Here is an 18462-nt window from a genome sequence, read left to right on the forward strand (position 1 = left end):
GCAGGAGGGGGCAGCCCTGGAGCTGGCGCAGCGCTGCGGGCACCCTCGTGCTCCCAGCCCTGGCAGTGATCTGCACGACCAACGTCCCCTCCGGTGCCGGCCTGTCCCCTGCGCCGCCCCAAGCCTGACGTCTGGGGCTCACCCCACGGGACCAGGGCCAAGTGGGAGTCTCCCAGGAACAGACGTGCTCAGGCCAGGGTCCAGCCGCAGAGCCGGGAACCCATAGCCGCGGGGCTGGCAAGCGGCACCATGAAGCCAGCCGTGGTGGTCTGCAGGGGAGCGTGCCAGCGGCTCCAGCCCCGCAGGCTCCCACCCGTCCCACCCCGCTCATGGGGCCCCACCACCCCTGGGGACCCATTTGCAAATCCCGATGCCATTGCCCGTGTCCCTCCCCAGCACCAAGCCCTCCACCGTGCCCTGCCCCAGGGTGCCCGGCTGAGCCGTGGCCGTGCCCCCGTTCCCAGGACAGGTGGGCTGCTGAGGGGCTGGGAGCACTTGCCGTCTCCGAGGCTGCTGCGGGACTTTTACCCAGGCAAAAGGGTCGCCCTGAGCTGTGCCGCTGCAGGGCTGGGGCCACGCCAGCTCTCGGGAGCAGTGACGCCAGTGCAGGCCCTGCAGCACCTCGTGCTGAGCACTGGGTGACCTTGGGGACACGTTCCTGCCTCCTCCCTAGCACTGTCTCTTGCAGCTCCTCCTGCAGCAGCACCGGAGCCACGGGCGGAACGAGCCAGGACCCCGCAGAGCCGCTGCCCATCTCTGCCCACGCTGCCCCGTGGCAGGCTGCCTGCCCTGGGGACAGTGACTGCATTTAGGGATGGCCCCAGCTCCCGCCAGCCTCTGGGCAGGGTGCTGGGGACTGTGCCGGGGCCGTCTGTGCTAGACAGATACATCTGCCCGGCTGCAGCCCCACCAGGCCCTGGCAGAGCCACCAGCGCCAAGCAGCATCTCACCCCAGGCTGGGGCATGGTGCCACCGTCCCCAGCCGGAGCGGGGCCGGCAGGCCAGCAGTGGGAGCAGAGGTGCAGGGACGTTACAGCAGCTCCTGGGTCCCGGCCACGTGGCACTGGGGTTCCCGGGTGCTGGGTGCCCAGAGCTGGGGGGGGGACATGCACGAGGCACGAGGCCTCATTTGGTGTCTGCAGCTGCCGACGAACCTGGACATCATGGTTGCCTGGGGGGAAAAACAGCAGCCGAGGCTGAAGGAGTGGAGGGGAAGAGGGTAGGAGAGGTGTGCGGGGTCCTGGGGGACCCCAGCCGAGCAACCCCATGCCGGGCAGCCTCTCCAGCACAGGAGGCATTCTGGTCACCCCAGTGGCCCCCCAGGACCATCACCCTTCCACTGGCACATGCTCGAGCTGCTCAGCAGTGTTCTGGGTTCAATGGCGTTATTGGCACTGATTGGAAAAGGCTCAATTAGATTCAAATGTTGCATAATGATTGGCTGCTGCGCCTGGTGCACGTCTGTTACCCGGTGAGATTCATCGGCCGATAAAGTGACCATTATTCACCTGTCACCTGCCAGCTCCTTGCTGGCAGCAGCAGCCAAGGGGCTGTGGGGCAAGGGGTGGGGGCCGGGAGGGAGCTGCCACCCCAGCTGGGGACAGCAGGCGAGGGGACGGAGGAGAAGGGGCAATCCAGGTGCTGAGAGCCTGGCCATTCACCCAAGACGCTGCCGCAGCAGCCTGCAAGGATGCACCAGGGCTAGGCCACCAGCACAAGCCCCAGCAGCAGCGCCGGGGAGCGGGGGACGATGCTGTGAGCCCCAGGGCTGCGGCGCAGCCCGTCCCAGTGCGATGGGGCTGAGGACGGCCGTGCTCACCTCCTGCGGCGATGGCTCCGCTCCCAAACCCAGGGCCCAGGAAAGTGCTGGGAGCTCACTGGTACCTCGGCCTCGTGCCCAGGCACCTTCTCTAGGGTCCATCCCACTCCACTGTGATATGTTTGGGGAGGCCAGCACAGCACCTGCCCCCCCCCTCCTTGCTGCTCCTATGCCCCCCAGAGCAGAGCCCAGGCTGTGGTTCCAGCCCCCACCCAAGAAAGCCCTCCTCCCACGCAGCCCGTGGAGCTGGGCATCAAGGATGGGGCTTTGGGGCTGGGGGGTTGTCAATGCCTCACAGCAGCCCCCCCAGCAGCCATTCCCCACTGTTGCCTCTGCAGCTGGCACGGGGAGCTGGTGGGGCTGCCACCACCTCCCACCCACCACACCGGTCCTGTGTCCCCCCCCAGCCGTGCTGCCAGCCCAGCCACGTTGTGCCCACACCCTGAGGTCCCAGTACCCGTCCGTCCCCGCAGCCATCGCTCCTGAGCCTGGCAGCCCCTGTGCCACTCCGTCCCCGAGCCCAGCTCTCCCCATGCCTGATGCTCCAGTCTCTGTGCCACATCAGCACCGCCCGTTTCGGTGACACCAATGCCTCTTTCCCTCATAGCCATGGCCACAGGGCAAGACCCAGCACGCGTCTGTGCGGCTTCTCTGCCACGGGGTGCCACAGGCTGGGTCCTCCTGCTCTGGGGTAACGGCTCGCTGCCCCCAGGCTGCTTCAGCCCCCCCTCCAAAGCTGGAAAGCTGCACCCCAAACCTCAGGGCACCGCAGCGTGGCAGTGACACTCAAGCAGAAACGGACTGCACGAGGTGACAGGGAGCGGGGGCGGCGGGAGGAGCCGTGCCACATCGGCGGTGCACCCCGCAGCACCCTGCCCACCCAGCTGAGCACCCCACACCTCCTGCAGACACAACTGTGCACCCTGCACCCCATATGCCCTATGCCTCTTGCACACATACACCCCCCCATGCACTCTGCATGCTCTGCTCCTCCTGTGCACACCCCCCCCCCCCGTGCACCCCCACCCACCCCATGCACCCTGCACACCCAGCCGTGCCCCACATTCCCCCTGCTCCTCCTGCACAGGCACCCCCACAGCCCTTGCTGCAGTCCATGCCCCTGCACGCACTCTCGCATACCCCACTCCTGACCGCAATGTGCCTTCTCTGCACGCAGCAGTGCACCCCACTCCCCTGGGTGCAGTGCACCCACCCTGCACCCCACACAGACTCACCCTCTCTGACCTGTTGCCCCCGCGGCACCGACAGAGCATCCCCAGGCTCGCGGTCACACCAAGCATATATTTTATTGAAAGACCAAGTGGATGACAAGGCAGTGAGGGGAGAACCTTTAACCAGGGTTTGTACAAGTGTCAGTTGCTCAGGACTCCTCCTGTCGTTCGAGTTACGAGATAAATATTGGTACATAGAGCGGAGTGGAGTTATAGTCACTAAACTAGCACTGGTCAGATATACGGGGCCGGCAAGCAAAATAAATCACCAGGCACAGCAGTGAGGAGCGGGGGCGGCCGCCTGCCGGGTGCCACACTCGGGCCGGACCCCGGCAGCCGCCCCGGCCGCGGGTTTTCCTCTCGCAGGGCAAATACATTCAGGCCAGGGGGGCTCCCGCGGGGCCGGCGGCATCGCCCCCCGCCCTGTGGGGAGCCCCCCAGCCCGAGTGCCGGTCCTGCGCCCCACGGCCGGCACAGCCCCCCGGGGAAGGAGGGGATGGCAGAGTGGCGGTGGGGCAGGGACGGGGGACACCGATGGAGGTGAGGGGGCTGGGGGCAGGAGGGGCCATGCTGCGCTCCCCGGGGAGCTGCAGCGCTGGGGCCGTGGAGGGGACGGGGCCAAGGTGGCCGCACTGGGGTGCAGGGCTGTTCCTGGGGGCCTGCAGCTGCGGGGGGAGACCCCCGGGGGGGGCTGGGAGGGTGGTACTGCTGCCGTGCAGGGGGACAGCATGGACTTGGGGGCTTCATGGCTGGAGACGCTCACCCCAGCACCCCCACCTCTCCATGGCCCCCATCAGCCCCCCCACAGCCTCCCTCCAGCCCCATTCATCCCCTTGAGACCCCCCCCCACTGCCCTGCTGCCCCTGCAAGCATTTGCCCCCCACGCACTCCCCCGGCATCTCCATCCCCTGCGGCAGTGGCTGGCCAGGGGCACGACAGGTCCCCGCTCCTGCGGCCACCAGGCTGGCTTTGCTCATGCAGGGGGGGCAGCTTCTCCCCCGGCCCCGAGGCTCAGCTGCAACACCCCCGTGGCCGGGGTCCCCAGGGCACAGGGCCGGGGCGATGCTGGGCGCACCTTGGATACCCACCCATGGTCCGCGGCTGCGGCCTGGCCCCCAGCCCCCCCGAGAAGCGGTGAGGATGTGCGGGGAGTCCGTTTGGGCATGGGCTGGAGCATGTGCAGGGGGGGCCAAGCCGGCTGGTTGTGGGGTCAGACAGAGTCTCTGGCCGTCTGTGGGGCTGGAGGGGGGTGCGGAAGCAGGAGACACGGTGACTGCCCCCTTACTCCAGGTAAATGTCCTCTGTGGGGCAGGCGTACTCCAGGTGCTCCTGGTAATATTCCTGAAACGCTCGTCTGCAAGGAAGGGCACAATGGGGTGGCTCAGGGCTGGGCCGGGGCCCGGACCCCAGCACCGCAAACCCCTGCACGCCCAGCCCCGGCACGGCCAGACCCCCCTGCACCCAGACCCCCAGCACCGCAACCCCCAGCATCCCCAGCACTGGCACGGCCAGCCCCCCACAGCCGCCCCCATCCCCATCTTACCCGACGCACTCGGCGACGTGTCGCATGGATTCCTGGGAGACGAAGACGTGGCAGGCAAAGCGGCTCAGCACCGGGTGCTTGGTGATGAACCCAAAGTAGCTGCAGGGGGAGGGCAGGGTGAGGGGGGGGACACACCCCACTCCTGCCCCATGGGGTGGTCCGGCAGCCACAGGGGGCTCTGCAGAAGGGACACCCACTCGGGCCCTGGGGCTGGGGCAGCTGGGACAGGACGGGCACCAAGCAGGAGAACCTGGCATGGCACCGCAGGAGTGTGGGTGCCCCTGGGCAGGGGATGGAAGGGGGGGTCCCTTGGGGCTGGGAGCACCCGAGGGGCTGTGGGAGAAGGGGGTCTCACCAGCTGTTCCGGGGGTGGCACCCACAGAAGGAGATGTTCTTCATCTGGAAGAAGTGGCTGCAGCGCTCAAACTGGAAGAGAAAAGCCGGCCGAGTTGTGGGCGCCCGGCTCATGGCAGGGCAGGCACCCGGCCCCCCCGCCCGTGCCCCTCACCTCCTCGTCCCGGCTGTACTCGGTGACAGTGAGGATGAGCTTGATGCCCTGCAGCGTGATCTCCAGGTCGCAGCTGGCCGGCGGGCGCAGGTGCACCGTCAGCTTCCTGGTGGTGGCAATCTGGGGGCACGGGGGTGGATGGCGGGCATGAGAGTGGAGCCCAAGCCGGCACAGGGACAGGGGGGGCCACGCTGCCATCCCCCTCCCTTGGGCTCACCTTCTGCATGGCGGCACAGAGGATGCCATTGCCCTGGTGGTACGGCACCTCCACCGAGCCCAGGAACTGCACGTTGAACCGTTCCACCCAGCACGGGTTCCTCTTCAGGCCTGCGCGGGGAGAGGGGACGAGGAGACGGCGCCCTGAGCCTCCCGCGTCCCCCTGAGCCCCACGGCCCCCGCCACTCCCCTACGGCCCCCAGGGCCCCGCAGGCTCCTACCAACGGCGTCCCTGGCTTGGCCGACGACCTCATGGGCGTAGAAGGCGGGGAAGATGCCCCTCTCCCCCGTCCGCATATTGTAGCCCCGGTACCAGTAGTCATCCTCCTCCAGCTCCACCAGGATGGGGTCATCCACGTCCAGCTCCAGCTCGTCCTCATGGCGGGGGATGAACCTGGGGGGGGATAGCCAGAAGGAGGACACGGGCAGGGAGGGGCAGAGCCATGGGAGAGGGGGTCCTGCAAACCCCCCCCCCCCCCCCAAGGTGCATGTGGCCAGCACGGCCAGGCTCACTGCTCACCTGAAGACAGCCCGGTGGGTTTGCTCCCGCTCCTCCCCGTTCACCATGCAGGAGAACAGCCCGAAGGACTCTGTGCCTGCAGAGGAGGAGGCTGCTGTAGGGCTGGGGGGGGCACCTCCCACCTCTGCCCACCCTGGGGAGCAGATGGCCATCACCCGTGGGATCAGGCCCCTCCTCGGAGGATCCCACCTGAGCCCCTGGCCCTGCACCCCCCACCCAGAAGCCTGGGGCCGAGGACCCCGCGGGGTGCTGGTGCAAAGGCATGTTGGGGACCGGCCACCTAGCAAAACCTCGCGGCCCCACGGGGGAGAGACCACGGCCTTCGGGTCTGGCCCCACGCCCCACACAGCCACCCTGTCCCTGCCCCACCTCCCGTGCCATGCCGTGCCGTGCTATGCCACACAGGGACGATGCCACGGCCAGGATGGCCAAGGCAGGACAGCGGAAGGCAGCCAGCCCTCCGACAGCACACTGAGCAGCCCGGGATGGCATGGCATGGCATGGCCCAGCACGGGTCACTTACTGGAGGAACGGGAGGTGCTGTTGACGAAGACATTGAGGAACTTCTTGGAGAACTGCAGGTCGGCCTCGGGGGACGAGTCCTCGGAGGAGCTGTGGGCGTCAGGGGCCACCAGCCCATCCCCGAAGGCCGCCTCGTCCTCCAGGTCGCAGCGGTCGCAGGCGCGGAGCAGGTCGCTGTCGTCGCTCAGCACCGAGGTGCAGCGCCGCAGGCTCACCAGCTCCAGCTGCGTGTGCTCGTCCACCACCAGCGTGTACTTCATCGAGTCGTAGGCCAGGGACTCATCCAGCGCCCGCGGCTCCAGCGCCCCGGGGGCAGGTGGCAGCTCCCCCCCAAAGCTTCCCCGCAGCGGGTCCTCGGGGAAGGGGGAGCCCTTCAGGTAGGGCGCCTCGTCCTCGTCCGTGGAGTAGGCCATGGTGAAGCCGCGGTTGGTCTTGGCGGTGGAGACATCCAGGGCGGGTGAGCCGGCGTCAGGGCCCTGCCCCTGGGGTGCTAACCGGACGTCGTCGATCATGTCGTCGGCCTCCAGGACGCCCGAGTCCAGGTCCCTGTCGACGGCCCAGTCCTCCGGGCCGGTGGCCGGCGGCGCCACGGTGGCGCGGTGCTCCCCGGCGGCAGCCTCGGTCCCGGGGGAGGCGCGCGGGGAGGCGCGGGGTGGCGCGGGGCGGCAGCCGAAGGTGGCCAGGACCTCGGAGGTGCCCAGCCTGTCGAGGGTGACGGGGCGCCCCGGGAAGACGGGCGCGATGGTGTCGTTGGTGGGATTGCTCAGGAAGAGGAAGGGGCCCGGCTCATCGGCGGGCGGCTCTGGCGCCAGCTCCGTCCCGGCACCCAGGGCCCGCTCGTCCTCGGCGCGCTGGAGGGAGCTGCGCAGCGTCTCCATGTCCACCAGCTCGATGGCGCGCTGGCAGTGGGGCAGGGCAGCCGGCTCGCCCGTGCCCACCGGGGAGTCCCGCGAGCCGGGCTCCCCATCCAGTGCCTCGCTCAGGATCTCGGGCTCCAGGTCGGAGGCCGGGGAGATGGTGTCGCAGAGCGAGTGGGTCTGCTGGAAGCACTCATCCGGGCACTTGATGGGGTAGGAGCCCTCGGAGATCATCTTGTTGACAAGGTTGCTGAGCAGCCAGGGCGAGTCTGAGTCCTCGCTCAGGTCGGGCTCTGACTCCGAGTCGGAGTCGTACTCGCTGTTGTCCTCCTCGTCGGCCTCGGGCATCAGCTTGGGCCCCACGGGCAGGTAGAAGGAGCGCCGGATGCTCTCCAGGCTGTGGTCCGGGTCAATCTTCAGGTCCAGGGGGCTGGAGGTGGAGAGGTCCGTCTGGCCCGCAGGCGCAGAGGAGTCCACCGGGTTCAGGCTGTCATAGTAGCCCTCCATCTTCAGCTCCGCCAGGCTCTCCCGTCTCACCACGCCGTGCTCCGGGAGCTCCCTCTCCAGGGTCTCCTCCTCCTCCTCCTTGCCCTTGTCCAGCAGCAGGGAGTCCTTGATGCCCATCAGGCCGGGGGCCTCCAGCTCCGTCTCCAGCTCGGCCTCCGAGGTGGGCGAGCTAGCCTCCTCGATGGAGTTGGTGAGGTGGGAGGACCTGCCGCTGCTGCTGTCGCTGCTCAGGTCCAGCTCCGTCTCCGAGATGGAGGAGATCATGTTGCTGACCAGGCGCCCGCCAGCGAAGGCCGCCTCGATCTCCCCCTCCACGTCCGAGTCGGAGCCGGGCGAGCTGAGGTCTTCGCCGTGCCGGCCGCCGGGCAGGAAGGGCTTGGCGGTCCTGCTGGTGAGGTCGGCCTCGATGCCGGGGTCCGAGGAGGGCGAGGTGGTCTCCGAGGAGCCCGAGGGGTGCCCGCGCACGCTGGCCGCCCGGCCGGGCCGCAGGCCCTCCCCGTCGGAGCTGAGCGGCTCCGCGGGGCACACGTAGCCACCCGTCAGCCGGGCACCCTGCCCGTCGTGCCGCTCGGCGACGGCCCCGGCCGCCGGCTCCTCCCGAGGCCGCGGGGAGCCGGGCTGCTCGCGGGGGGCCACGGGGGACCCCGGGCTCCCGGCCCCCAGGCCGCCCCCTTCGCCGGGCACCGGCCTCTCCCGGCCGCCGGCCGCTTCGTGCTTTGGTGGGGCGCGGCGGCCGCTGGCGGCTGCGGGGGCCTGGGGTGGCGAGCCCGCGTCGGGGCCGGGAGGAGCCGCAGGCCCTGTTGGAGAGAGAGACGGTTTAGGGGGCGGCTGGTGGAGGCGCGACGGGGAGTGCGGTGCTCGGAGCGCAGAGGAGATGATATTCATGTTATAATCTTCCCCGGCTCTCGGGGGCGATGGGTTACCATGTGCCAGGGACTCGTGGCTGTTGCCTTGCGAGTCAAAGGGGGAGGGCTGCAGCGAGGCGGGGGCCTGCCCGGCCCCGCCGGGGCTCGGCCCCTTCGGGCTCTCCAGGCAGGGTCCGTCTTGGATGCAGGCGTGGGGAGACGAGTGTCCTGCAGGGGAAAGGCAGAGCCCTGCGTCAGCCCTCCGCCCCCGGCGCCGGGGCGAAAATCCCACGGGGCTTCAACCAAAGGGGGACGGCCGTGGGACCCCCGGGCGGGAGCCGTCCCCAGCGCCGGCCCCACGGCCCCGCTCTGGACCGGGACCCCGTCCCCATCCCGCACTCACCAGTGTGTGAGGAAGAGGAGGAGGAGGAGTGGAGAAGGGCGTCCTGCCAGGTGGTGCGGTGAGCGGGCGGTGGGAAGCTGCCGTTGTTGTTCAGGGAGTCCTGGGGGAAGAGCAGAGCCAGGGTGGGTGGGCTGCCGAGCCCAGGGATGGGGCCGGAGGCACATTTGGGGACCCGGCAAGCGCAGGGGAGCCGGGGTGCCCGGCGTGGGCTGCGCAGGGGCACGGGGGTACCAAATGCGGCCGGGCCGGCCCGGGGACGCCCCTCGGCACGGCTCGGTGCTCCCCGCCGGCTTGGCAGCACCCGGGCCACGTGCCCAGGGGTTTATCAGGATTAGGGCCACGACGTCCCCAGCGACCCTGCCCAGCCAGACGCACGCCCAGCAGCGCCTGCCACAGAGCAGGACCCGGAGACGGCACGCTGCCCGTCCCGCACGGCCCCGGGGACACCATCTCGCAGGGGACACGCCGGCACTGGTGCTGACCCCACGGGACCCCCGGCGTGAGGCCCTGCTGAGCCCTGTCTCCCCGAGACCGGAGCCCGACTCCAGCAAGGGGGGGCTCCGCTGCCTCCCCCAAATTGCCGCCGGCCCTGCGGTACGGGCAGGAGCTGACAGTGCCAGGGCCGCCCCGTCCGGTGTGGCGGCAGCTGTGGATTAATCCCGGCGGGAAGCGCAGGCAGCGATAATCCCGCCGAGCGGGAGATTAGCGAGCGGGGCACGCACCACGGGGCACGCACGGCAGGGGTCCGGCGCGGCAGGGAGGGTCGGGCATCACACGGGCTGTGCCGCAGCCCCAGGGACGGGTGCCGGGGGGAGATGGGGACGGGTGCTGGGGGGACGGTGCCCAAGGATCGAGGTCTCGCCTCCTCCCAGGGCCAGAGCAGGGATTACCGGGATTTGCACCCCGGGCACACCGACGGGGGCCGGATCCAGCCATCGCCAGGGGCTCCACTCCCGTCCCCAGGGATGATGGACCAGGGTGGCCGGTGGGATCCGGCTTTGCCGGTGCATCCTGCCAGGGTGCGGCGGGTCAGGGCTGGCAGGCGCTGGGGGTGAGCCCTGGGGCTTTGTCACCCTCCTGCGCCGGCCCAGCCAAGACCCCCAGCCCCCCCGACAGCCCCCCCCCGTCCCCGACAGCCCCAGCGGCATGCGGTGCCCCTCCCAGAAGGGGGGGTCGAGAATCCCAAAAGCCCCCCGGCACCATGGCAACGCAGCCGGATGCAGGCAGCACCGCACGCGGCTTCCCACACACTGCGGTGGCACGGCAGCTCGGGGCCGGCACCGCACACGCGTGCGCGCGGGGACACGGGGACACCCCTGCGGCTCCACGCCTGCGGGGACCCCCCCACCCCGGGGGAGCCCCTGACCCCAGCTCCGGGGATGGAAAAGGAGGGACGCGGCGTGCACGAGCACCCAGGCACGCGCACCCGTGCACACACGCGTGCGACGCACGGGGCCGGCACACGGCGCTCGCTGTGCCCGCAGCCAGCAACTGCCCGCAGCACCTCGCAACCCTCTGCCACCCAGAGACAGCACGGATGACCCGCACGCCCCGGAGCCCCGCACGTGGGGATGGGGCCCCCCAGACCTGGGCCTGGCAGGGAGCGGGCAGGGGTCCCGCTGGGCACCATGCAGACCCATCCCCAACGTCCCCAGCTTGGCCCCGCCACTGCGGAGCTGGAGCCGGCGTCATCTTTGCCGTTCTCTGTGGTGCCCACCGCGCTGGGGTGGGCGCAGCCCTCGGCCCACCCCCAGGCAGAGCCCAGCTCAGTGGGGCTCCTTCCCACGCTGCACCCCACAGAGCCCCTGCTCCTCCTCTGCCGGCCCTGGGGGGCAGAGACCCCGGGGGGGGGGTGGTGGAGACCCCTCCCGGCCGCCCCCACCCTCACCTGGGTGCCCGGGGCCGTCAGGTTGAGGGTGGTGGGTCGGTGCTTCTGCGTCTCCTCCAGGGCGGGCGAGGGGATGGGTGAGGCCGAAGGGGACGGTGGAGCTTCCAGTTCATTGCCCTCCTCCTCCTCCTCCTCTTCCTCCTCCTCCTCCTCGTTGTCGTCGATCATCTCAAACTCCTGGAAGTCGTCCTGGAAGGTGCAGATGGGGTGCGGCTGCTCGCCGCGCTCCAGCACCAGACAGTCCTGGGGATGCGGCACCAGGTTAGTGGCCATGGTGCTCGCGCTCACCCCGCTCCCCAGGATGGCATGGCTGCCATGGCACAACCCTCCCCAGCGGTTCTGCTGGCACCGGGCTGGCAGTGCATCTGCTCCCCTCCACTCCTGCCCCAACAGGACGGGGGTCTCCAAGAGGAAAGTGCCCTGCGCCGGGGACTGGGGATCCCCCTGGCTCTGCCAGCACCCTGCCTGTCCCTCGCTGCCTGTCCTGGCCCCAACACCCAGCGCTTCATCCCACCCATATGCCTGCCTGGCCCCGGCCCGTTTCCCCAGCACCATCCCCCCCAGTGCTGGGCAGAGCTGGGGAGGAGCTGAGTAAGCGGGAGGCACGGGAGCCACCGGAACCAGGGAAGCGCAGTGGCAGGCAGTCACCCGGCCAGCGGGACCAACGTGGGGCTGGCTGCTGAGCCACCCCGGTTCACCGCGGCCACCCCACAGGGCTCAGCCAGAGGTGGCGGGAGGCCCCGGGGTGCCTGGCCATGCCGGGGGTCCCTGGGCTCAGGACCCTGCCTGCGCCCTGCAGTGCATCCCCTTGGTGCCCTGGCACAGAGGACCCTGCACCCTCCGCTCCGGGAGGGGCTTTGCCGGGCCGAGGCCCCCACCCGGTCCCCACCAAAGGTCTGCGCAGCAGCCATGTGCCCGGGGGGGGGCTCAGCAGCTCAGCTGGTGCACCTTCTCATAGTGGTCCGAGTCGTAGTTCAGCCCAATGCCGCAGTCGTCCGTGATCTCCGACAGGTCCTCATCATCGAACTCCTCCAGGCTGATGTCCTGGGGGGGCCTGGGGAGAGGGGCCGGGGACGTCAGGCCGGGGGTGACACGCCAACAAACCTCAGCAAAATGCCTCCCGCTCCCCCCGCAGCACTACAAGGGCCTGGAGAGCCGAAGAGCACCGTAGGCATGTGCTGCTGGCATTGTACCCGTCACCCCAGGGTGCCAGCATGGGAGCACCAGCTGGGCAGCACCACAGGGGCATGCTGCTGTAACACCATCGCCCCAGGGCGCTGGCACGGGACCACCAGCCAAGCCGACATGGCACGCTCCTGCCAGGCAGCACAGGGCCCGGAACCCCGAGCCGCAGCCTGGGCATCAACCCCATGCCAGGAGGCAGGCGAGGCCGGAGGTTACGGTGAGGGCGACGGCCGCAGCGATGCACGGGGCTGCCGCTCTCAGCACCGCGCTCCCTCCCGCCCGGCTCGCCACAAACTGCCCAGATTCACCGCCGGCCTCGTACCAGGGCGGTGAGAGCCCCGCACAGCTCAGGGCTTGTCCCCGGCCGGGCAGAGGTGCCGAGACCACCGCCACAGCGGGCAGCGCGTCTCCCAAATTCCCAGCCCAGCAAAATCCCTTGAGCCAAACCCAAGGCACGTGCCGGAGCCGAGGCGGGGAGGGGACGGCTGCTGCCGCCGCCAGCTTTGGGGTGACCCGTGCCGCAGGGCTGCTTTCTGTGCCTTGGGGGGTTTACTTTAGGTTTAACCTGAAGCAGAGCCATGCGCCGTCCCGCAGCGCTGCCTGGGCGCAGGGCCTGCCGGCGCAGGCAGGGACAGGGGGTGGCAAGGGCAGATCGACGCCCTGACACCCCAGCCTTGCCCACGCTGCCTCCCTGCCTGCCCCGCGGGCAGGACCCTGCAGGCAGGGCTGGGGCTGCCCCTGCCCGAGGTAAGGGCAGTCAGAGAAACCAAGCCGAGCTGTTCCCGTCAGGAACGGGGGTGTCATGGAAACCAGCGGTTTCTGCAGGGGAAGGGAAAAAAAAAAAAAAAAAAAAAAAGGAAAAAGACGACAACTCTTGGCAGGATTTGGTGTCAGAAAACGGAAACCAAACGTTTCTGGCGGGTCTGTAGGGTGGGAGGTGTGGCAGCGCCCAGGCGCTGGTGGGGACCCTCTGCCCACCCCCGTGGGGTCTGGGGACACCCAGGGCCCCCCACAGCCCGGCCCCAAGAGAGTACAGCAGCACCCTGGCAGGGGCCGGCAGGGCTCCTCTGGCAGGGATGGGTCTGGGGTCTCGCTGGGGCTCAGCTGGCGGCAGGAGCAGACCCCCAGGTGGTGGTGGTGGGGGGCGTCACAGCCCCTGACAGCCACGGCTGCCTTCTGGGCTGTGCCCTCCCTTTGCCTCCCGCTTTTGCCCCAAACTCCCCTTTTCCAGCCCCTCGCCCCAGCACGGAGGCCAGGCGCTGACTCCCGTTTCACAGGGAGAAAGATTTCCCCTAATCACATAATTCCCAGAAGTAGGCCATGGAGACTGCATGAAATATTCGCAGATTTGTGGCGAAAGCATCAGAGCCGGCGGTGGGACCATGGCCTCGGCCTGCAGCAGGGCATGGGGCTGGGCCGGACCCCGGGCAGGGGTGGGGGAGCCCCAGGGGCACTGGGGAGCAGACCCCCAGGTGCAGTGGGGAGCAGAGCCCCAAGGGTGGCAGGGACCAGAGCCCATCTCCCCAGCCCCAGGGGACATCGGTGGCTGCTCTCCCGCAGGCAGCAGGGTGGGGGGCAGAACCCTCTGGGCTCCGCTCCCGCACCCCTGGACCCTCCTCACCCGGGGAACGAACTCCTCCACCAGCCCTCGTCCCGGCTGAGGGGACACGCACACCGGGCCAGCACGGCCCGTGCCGCGGCGTGGCACGGCACAGCAGGGCACGGCACTGCTGCCCTGCACGAGCACGACTGCGGTCCCTGCCCCACACAGGGCTGCTGCCCGCTCGCAGCCGGGCTCCGGCTGCCCTGGGGAGGCCATCTCCCCTCAGCAGGGAGCAACCGCCGCGACAAACCACGGCTGTAATTTCTAGGTCACAGCGCTCCTGAGCTGGAGCGGGCACGGTGAGATGGGGCTGCCATGGTGAGATTGGGCCACCACGGCAAGATGGGGCCGCGAGCAAGAGTCAGCCCGGCCCCGCAGCCTCCCCGAGGGGACCCTTGGGGACCCTGGCCATGGCCCCGCTGCGGCCAGAGAAGAAGCAGCACCATTGCTGCGGGTGCAGGGATACAGCAACGGGCGCCTCGGACACACCGGTGACGAACAGCAGGCGGGAAGGACGGCGTCCGTCCCTGCAATGGCCACACAGGACACCGTGGCCGGCCGGGGCAGAGGTGCAGGTGGGGAGCACCTGAGTAAGGGTCCGGAGCTGAAGTGGAGCTGAGGCAGTGGTTCGGGGAGGGGGGAGCTCACCCCAGCACATGGAGAGGGGGTCGGGAAGGGCAGGAGGCAGCCGGACACCCCACCGCACACCCGAGGCTGGCCTCGCCGCCTCCACTTCGGCATGTCCTGAGCTGGGCCGGACTGGAGGAGGGGAGCGGGGAGGTGGGGGCAGCACCGGGCGAGGGTCGGGAGCCGGACCCCAAAGGAGGCCCAACATCACCCACCCCTGGGGCGCAGGGAGCGGGACTGTGCAGGGATGGGGAGCAAGGCGCACACCAGGGCGCACACTGGTGTTTGCACGGGAGCTGCCGGGGGCCGGGCTTCCCAAGGAGGGAGTGACGACCGAGCAGGCCACGGGAAGATTGAATTTCCTCATCGTTTTCAGACCAGCTCCCTGGACAGTTCGCCCTGGCAGCGGCTCTCCTGCAATGGCTTCTCCCGCAGGGACGGGCCAGGGACCGGGAGAGCAGATGTGCCTCCTGCCCCCCAACCCCTCTGCGTGCACCGGCCTCCGGCTGCTCCCAGGGGAGGGAAGAGGCTGCATGGAGGTCAGTGCTGACCCTCAGGGGCGCCTAGCCCCGGCCGGCGTCCGCCACCCCAAACCTGAGACCGGCACCCAGGGCTCCCATGGTCCAACCTGCAGCCACCCCCACCAGTGCTGGTGCCCCAGACAGAGAGGCAAGAGCCATCCTGGTGCCTCACCTTCCCTCACCAGGCCCTGCCAGGCTGTGGGGACCCGCAGGTGCTCAGCGAGACCTGGGCACACTCGCTGCCATGGCATCCCCGGGGATTTGACCCGGTTCTCCGGGCTGGTACAGGGGTGCAGCGCCGGCTCCCCAAGCTGCCTCCTCCCCGCAGCAGGGAGCAGTGCGGGCTGGGGGTCACGGTCACGGCTCCAGCCCTTTGGCATCCGCAAAGGGGCTTTGTGCTGCTCGCAGCGCTGCCCAGGGCTCGGGGCCACCGTAGGGGACCTCAGAGACCGGGTGCTCCCGTGGGAGTTGGAGTGGTGATGGACGATCCGTGGCGGGGGGGGGGGGGGAGCAGACATGGCCGGCGCAGGGGTCAGGCTTCTGCTGTCCCTCCCTCACAGGGCACAAGGGCAGAGGGAAATGTGGAGGAGCAGCAGCAAGCTCAGTCCCAGGGGGACTGAGCTCCCTGGGAGGACAGGAGAGGGTCTGGGTCAGGCTGGGGGTGGGCTCCGGCTGGGACACATCCCTGGCCCAGGCCTCAGCTGCAGCAAAGGGCAGGGACCTGCCGGGGCCAGCTCTGACCCCACATGGCAGGGCACGAGGGCTGAAGGGGGAGCACTGCCAAGGGGGACACAGCCGAGACCCCCAGAGAATCGCCCAGGGCCCAGATCCTGGGCGAGAGGCAGGCAGGAGCCGAGCAGCCACAGCAGAGGCCGTGTCCTCCCCTCCCTGCACCACCGCCAGCGGGGACGCCCCGGGGTCCTGGTGTGCGTGGGGAAGGGGACAGCCCCGGGAAGGGGACAGCCCGGGGAGCAGCCATGAGACCTGCCCAGCGCAGGCCAGAACCAAGCGAGGGCACATCCCGCATCCCCACCAGCCCCCAGGCCCTCGGTCCAAAGCCTCCGTGCCCCCGGGCTCCCCAGATGCGCCCCCCACACACCGCCTCCCACCCTTCCCCATCCCACTGCCGGGGCCCCCGCAGCCCCGCGCCGAGCCAGCCCATCCCGCACCCAGCTCCCGTCTGGCCCCACGGCCCCGCTCCCCACCGCTCGCCCCGGGGACCCCAACCCGGAGCCAAGGTCGGGCGAGGTGCGGGCGGAGGGGGCGAGGGCCCGGCCGCCTCCCCCCCCCCCCCCCCCCCGGACCCGCCCGGAGGACCCGGCCGCCGGCCCCGCACCTCCGGCTCCCGCGGGCCCCGCGGTAAGGTGACCCGCGGGCCCAGAGGGGCCCCGTTCCCGGGGCCGGCACCCCGGCATCCCGGCCGCCTCCGAGGCCGCTGCGGCGCCTCGGGAGAGACAAAGAGGCGGCGGTAGCGGCGGCGGCTCCCCCCGCAGCGGCGAGATGCGGCGGCAGCGGGGCACGGCCGAGCCGAGGCGGGGGGGGGGGGGGGTGTCTGCCCCTCCGTGAACGGGGGGCGCAGAGGGGACCCCCCCCCGAGCCCCAGCATCCCCCGCCGGGGTTGGGGCGGTGGGGATGCCGCCGGCGGCTGCTGCTGCGTTGTTAATCCCCGGGACGGGGCCGCAGCGGGAAGGGCTGCCCGGGCGGGCGGGCGGCCTGCGCGGCCCCGGCCCGGCATCCCAAGGTGAACGGGCGGGCGGGAGGCACCGCGGGGGGGGGGGGGGGGGGGGGGCCGGGCCCGCCACGCCGCCGCCTCCCCCGCCCCGGTACCCTCCGCCGCTGCCAAGGGCGGTGCACCGGGAAGGGCAGCCCCTGCACCGCAGTGCCCCGGCCCCGCCGGGCCGCCCCGCATCGCCCCCCCACCCCCCACCCGGCCCTGCAGCCCCCTCCCCGGGCCGGGCCTGGCTCACCTGCAGCCGGGCGGGGAGAGCGAGTGGAAGGTGGAGAGCGAGAACATCTCGGCGCGATCCGCCATCTTCTCCCGGCCGGGGCTGCGCCGGACTGCGGAGCTGCGCGGGGAGCGCGGCCGGGCGGGGCGCGGGGGCGGGGAGCCGCGCTATGGCGGGGGGGAGCGGGATGGCGGGGGACGGGGGGTCTTATAGCGAGGGAGGAGCCGGGGAGGGCGGGAGGGGGCGGGGGGCTGCCGCGGGGGGGGGGGGGGGTATAGGAAGGGGGGGGGGGGGGTATAGAGGGGGGATAGGGGAGGGGCGGGAGGCGGTATAGGGACGGGAGCGGGGAGGGGCGGGGGGGGGGTGGTTAGAGGGGGGGGGCTATGGGGGGGCGGAGTGCAGAGGGAGGGGTGCGGGCGGTGGTATAGGGAGGGGATCGGGGGATGGTATAGGCGGGGGAGGGGCTGTCTAGAGGGGAGCGGGGAGGAGCCGGGGGCTCCCTGGGGAGGGGGGGGGGGGAGCAGGAAGGGACTGGCAGCCGAACAGGGAGGGGGCCGGGGGGCTGTGTAGAGAGGGGTGAGGGGCTGCAGGGAGGGGAGCGGGGGGGGGCCGGGGGCGGTATAGGTAGGGCGGAGGGGGCCGGGGGGAGGCTGTATAGAGGGGGAGCAGGAAGGTGCTGGCCGTTCCCTATGGGGGGGAGCTGGGGCTGTATAGGGGGGGAGCGGGAGGAGTGAGGGGGGAGGGGGGTCTGCGGGGGACCCTATAGGGAGACGCAGGGGGATGTATGGGAGAGATTCGGGGGGCTGTGCGGGGAGGTGCGGGGAACTGTCTGGGGAAGTGCAGGGGGGCACAGGGGCCTATAGGGGAGGGGCAGGGTGTGTACGGGGAGGGGCAGGACCGCGCAGGGGCCGTATAGCGGGGGGCAGGGGGTCTATAGCGGGGAGCAGGGGGTCTATAGGGAGATGCAGGGGCCGTATAGGGAGGGGCTGGGGGTCTCTAGGGAGCTGTACGAGGGGCAGGGGGCTGTATGGGGAGGAGGAGGCGGAGCAGACCCGGCCTGGGCGGGCGGAGGCGGCCCCGGGACGGCGCGGCGGGAGCTGTCCGGTCCCCGGTGCTGACGGGCCGGGGCTGTCCGGTCCCCGGTGCTGACGGGCCCCGGTGCTGACGGCGCGGGGGTGGCGGGGAGGGGATCCAGGGGGTCATGGAGGTTCCTGCTTTGGGTGCAGAGAGCAATGGGGCGGGGGGTGCAAGAGATGGTGGAGGTCAACGGGGGAGGGGGGGATACAGTGGGGGTCCATGGGGAGCGGGGTGCAGTGGGGTGTCCAGGAGGCAGCGGGGGGGCAATGGGACAGGAGGTGCAGCGGGTGCTCAGGAGGCTTTGGAGGGGGGGGGGTCTGTGCATGGAGGGGACAGGGTGAAATGGGGGGGTCAAGGGGGAGGGAGGGGGTTCTGGAAGCCGCAAGGGGCCCTGCAGGACTTGGGGGGAAGGGGGGTGTCTTTGCACTGGGGAGCAGGAGGATAAAGCAAGGGGAGGGTCAGGACAATCTGCACCAGGGGGACTGGAAAGTGCTGGGGGCACAGAGAGTGGGGGACAGGGAGGGAGAGGACATCTGGGGGGGGGGGCACAGAGTTGGTGGGGCACAGGAGGCCATAGGGGACAGTGGGTCCCACGAGACAGTGTGTGTTGGGGGGGGGCATGCAGTGGGCAATGAGATGCAAT

The 18462-nt window shown here is 70.6% G+C and overlaps 1 protein-coding gene across 2 annotated transcripts; it reads right to left on the minus strand.

Moving 5' to 3' along the window:
* Nucleotides 1-3107: 3107 nt before the first annotated feature.
* Nucleotides 3108-16929, minus strand: MAPK8IP2 (mitogen-activated protein kinase 8 interacting protein 2). 2 transcript variants are annotated; one of them, XM_030015742.2, is made up of 13 exons: nucleotides 16764-16929; nucleotides 11809-11914; nucleotides 10861-11103; nucleotides 8973-9072; nucleotides 8648-8797; nucleotides 6362-8521; nucleotides 5839-5914; nucleotides 5540-5712; nucleotides 5320-5429; nucleotides 5103-5222; nucleotides 4950-5020; nucleotides 4595-4693; nucleotides 3108-4405 (listed from the first exon to the last, which is right to left on the minus strand). In XM_030015742.2, exons 1-13 carry the CDS (start codon nucleotides 16826-16828, stop codon nucleotides 4333-4335), a joined length of 3546 nt encoding a protein of 1181 aa, XP_029871602.1. In that variant the 5' UTR covers nucleotides 16829-16929; the 3' UTR covers nucleotides 3108-4332. The 2 variants fall into 2 exon arrangements, with proteins under 2 accessions (XP_029871602.1, XP_029871601.1); XM_030015741.2 differs by having other exon boundaries at nucleotides 6362-8797.
* Between the last annotated feature and the right edge of the window lie 1533 nt (nucleotides 16930-18462).

The sequence above is a fragment of the Aquila chrysaetos genome, chromosome 5 (genome assembly GCF_900496995.4).
Source record: "Aquila chrysaetos chrysaetos chromosome 5, bAquChr1.4, whole genome shotgun sequence".
NCBI lineage: Eukaryota > Metazoa > Chordata > Aves > Accipitriformes > Accipitridae > Aquila > Aquila chrysaetos.

What these genes read in the sequence shown, in the direction of transcription:
- MAPK8IP2 (XM_030015741.2), bottom strand. Translation starts at nt 16,828, where the DNA reads ATGGCGGATCGCGCCGAGATGTTCTCGCTCTCCACCTTCCACTCGCTC. An exon ending in ACTCGGACCACTATGAGAAG is followed by an intron (nt 11,104 to 11,808) that starts GTGCACCAGCTG and finishes CCGCATCCCCAG; the next exon opens with GACTGTCTGGTGCTGGAGCG. An exon ending in AGTACAGCCGGGACGAGGAG is followed by an intron (nt 5,021 to 5,102) that starts GTGAGGGGCACG and finishes TTTCTCTTCCAG; the next exon opens with TTTGAGCGCTGCAGCCACTT.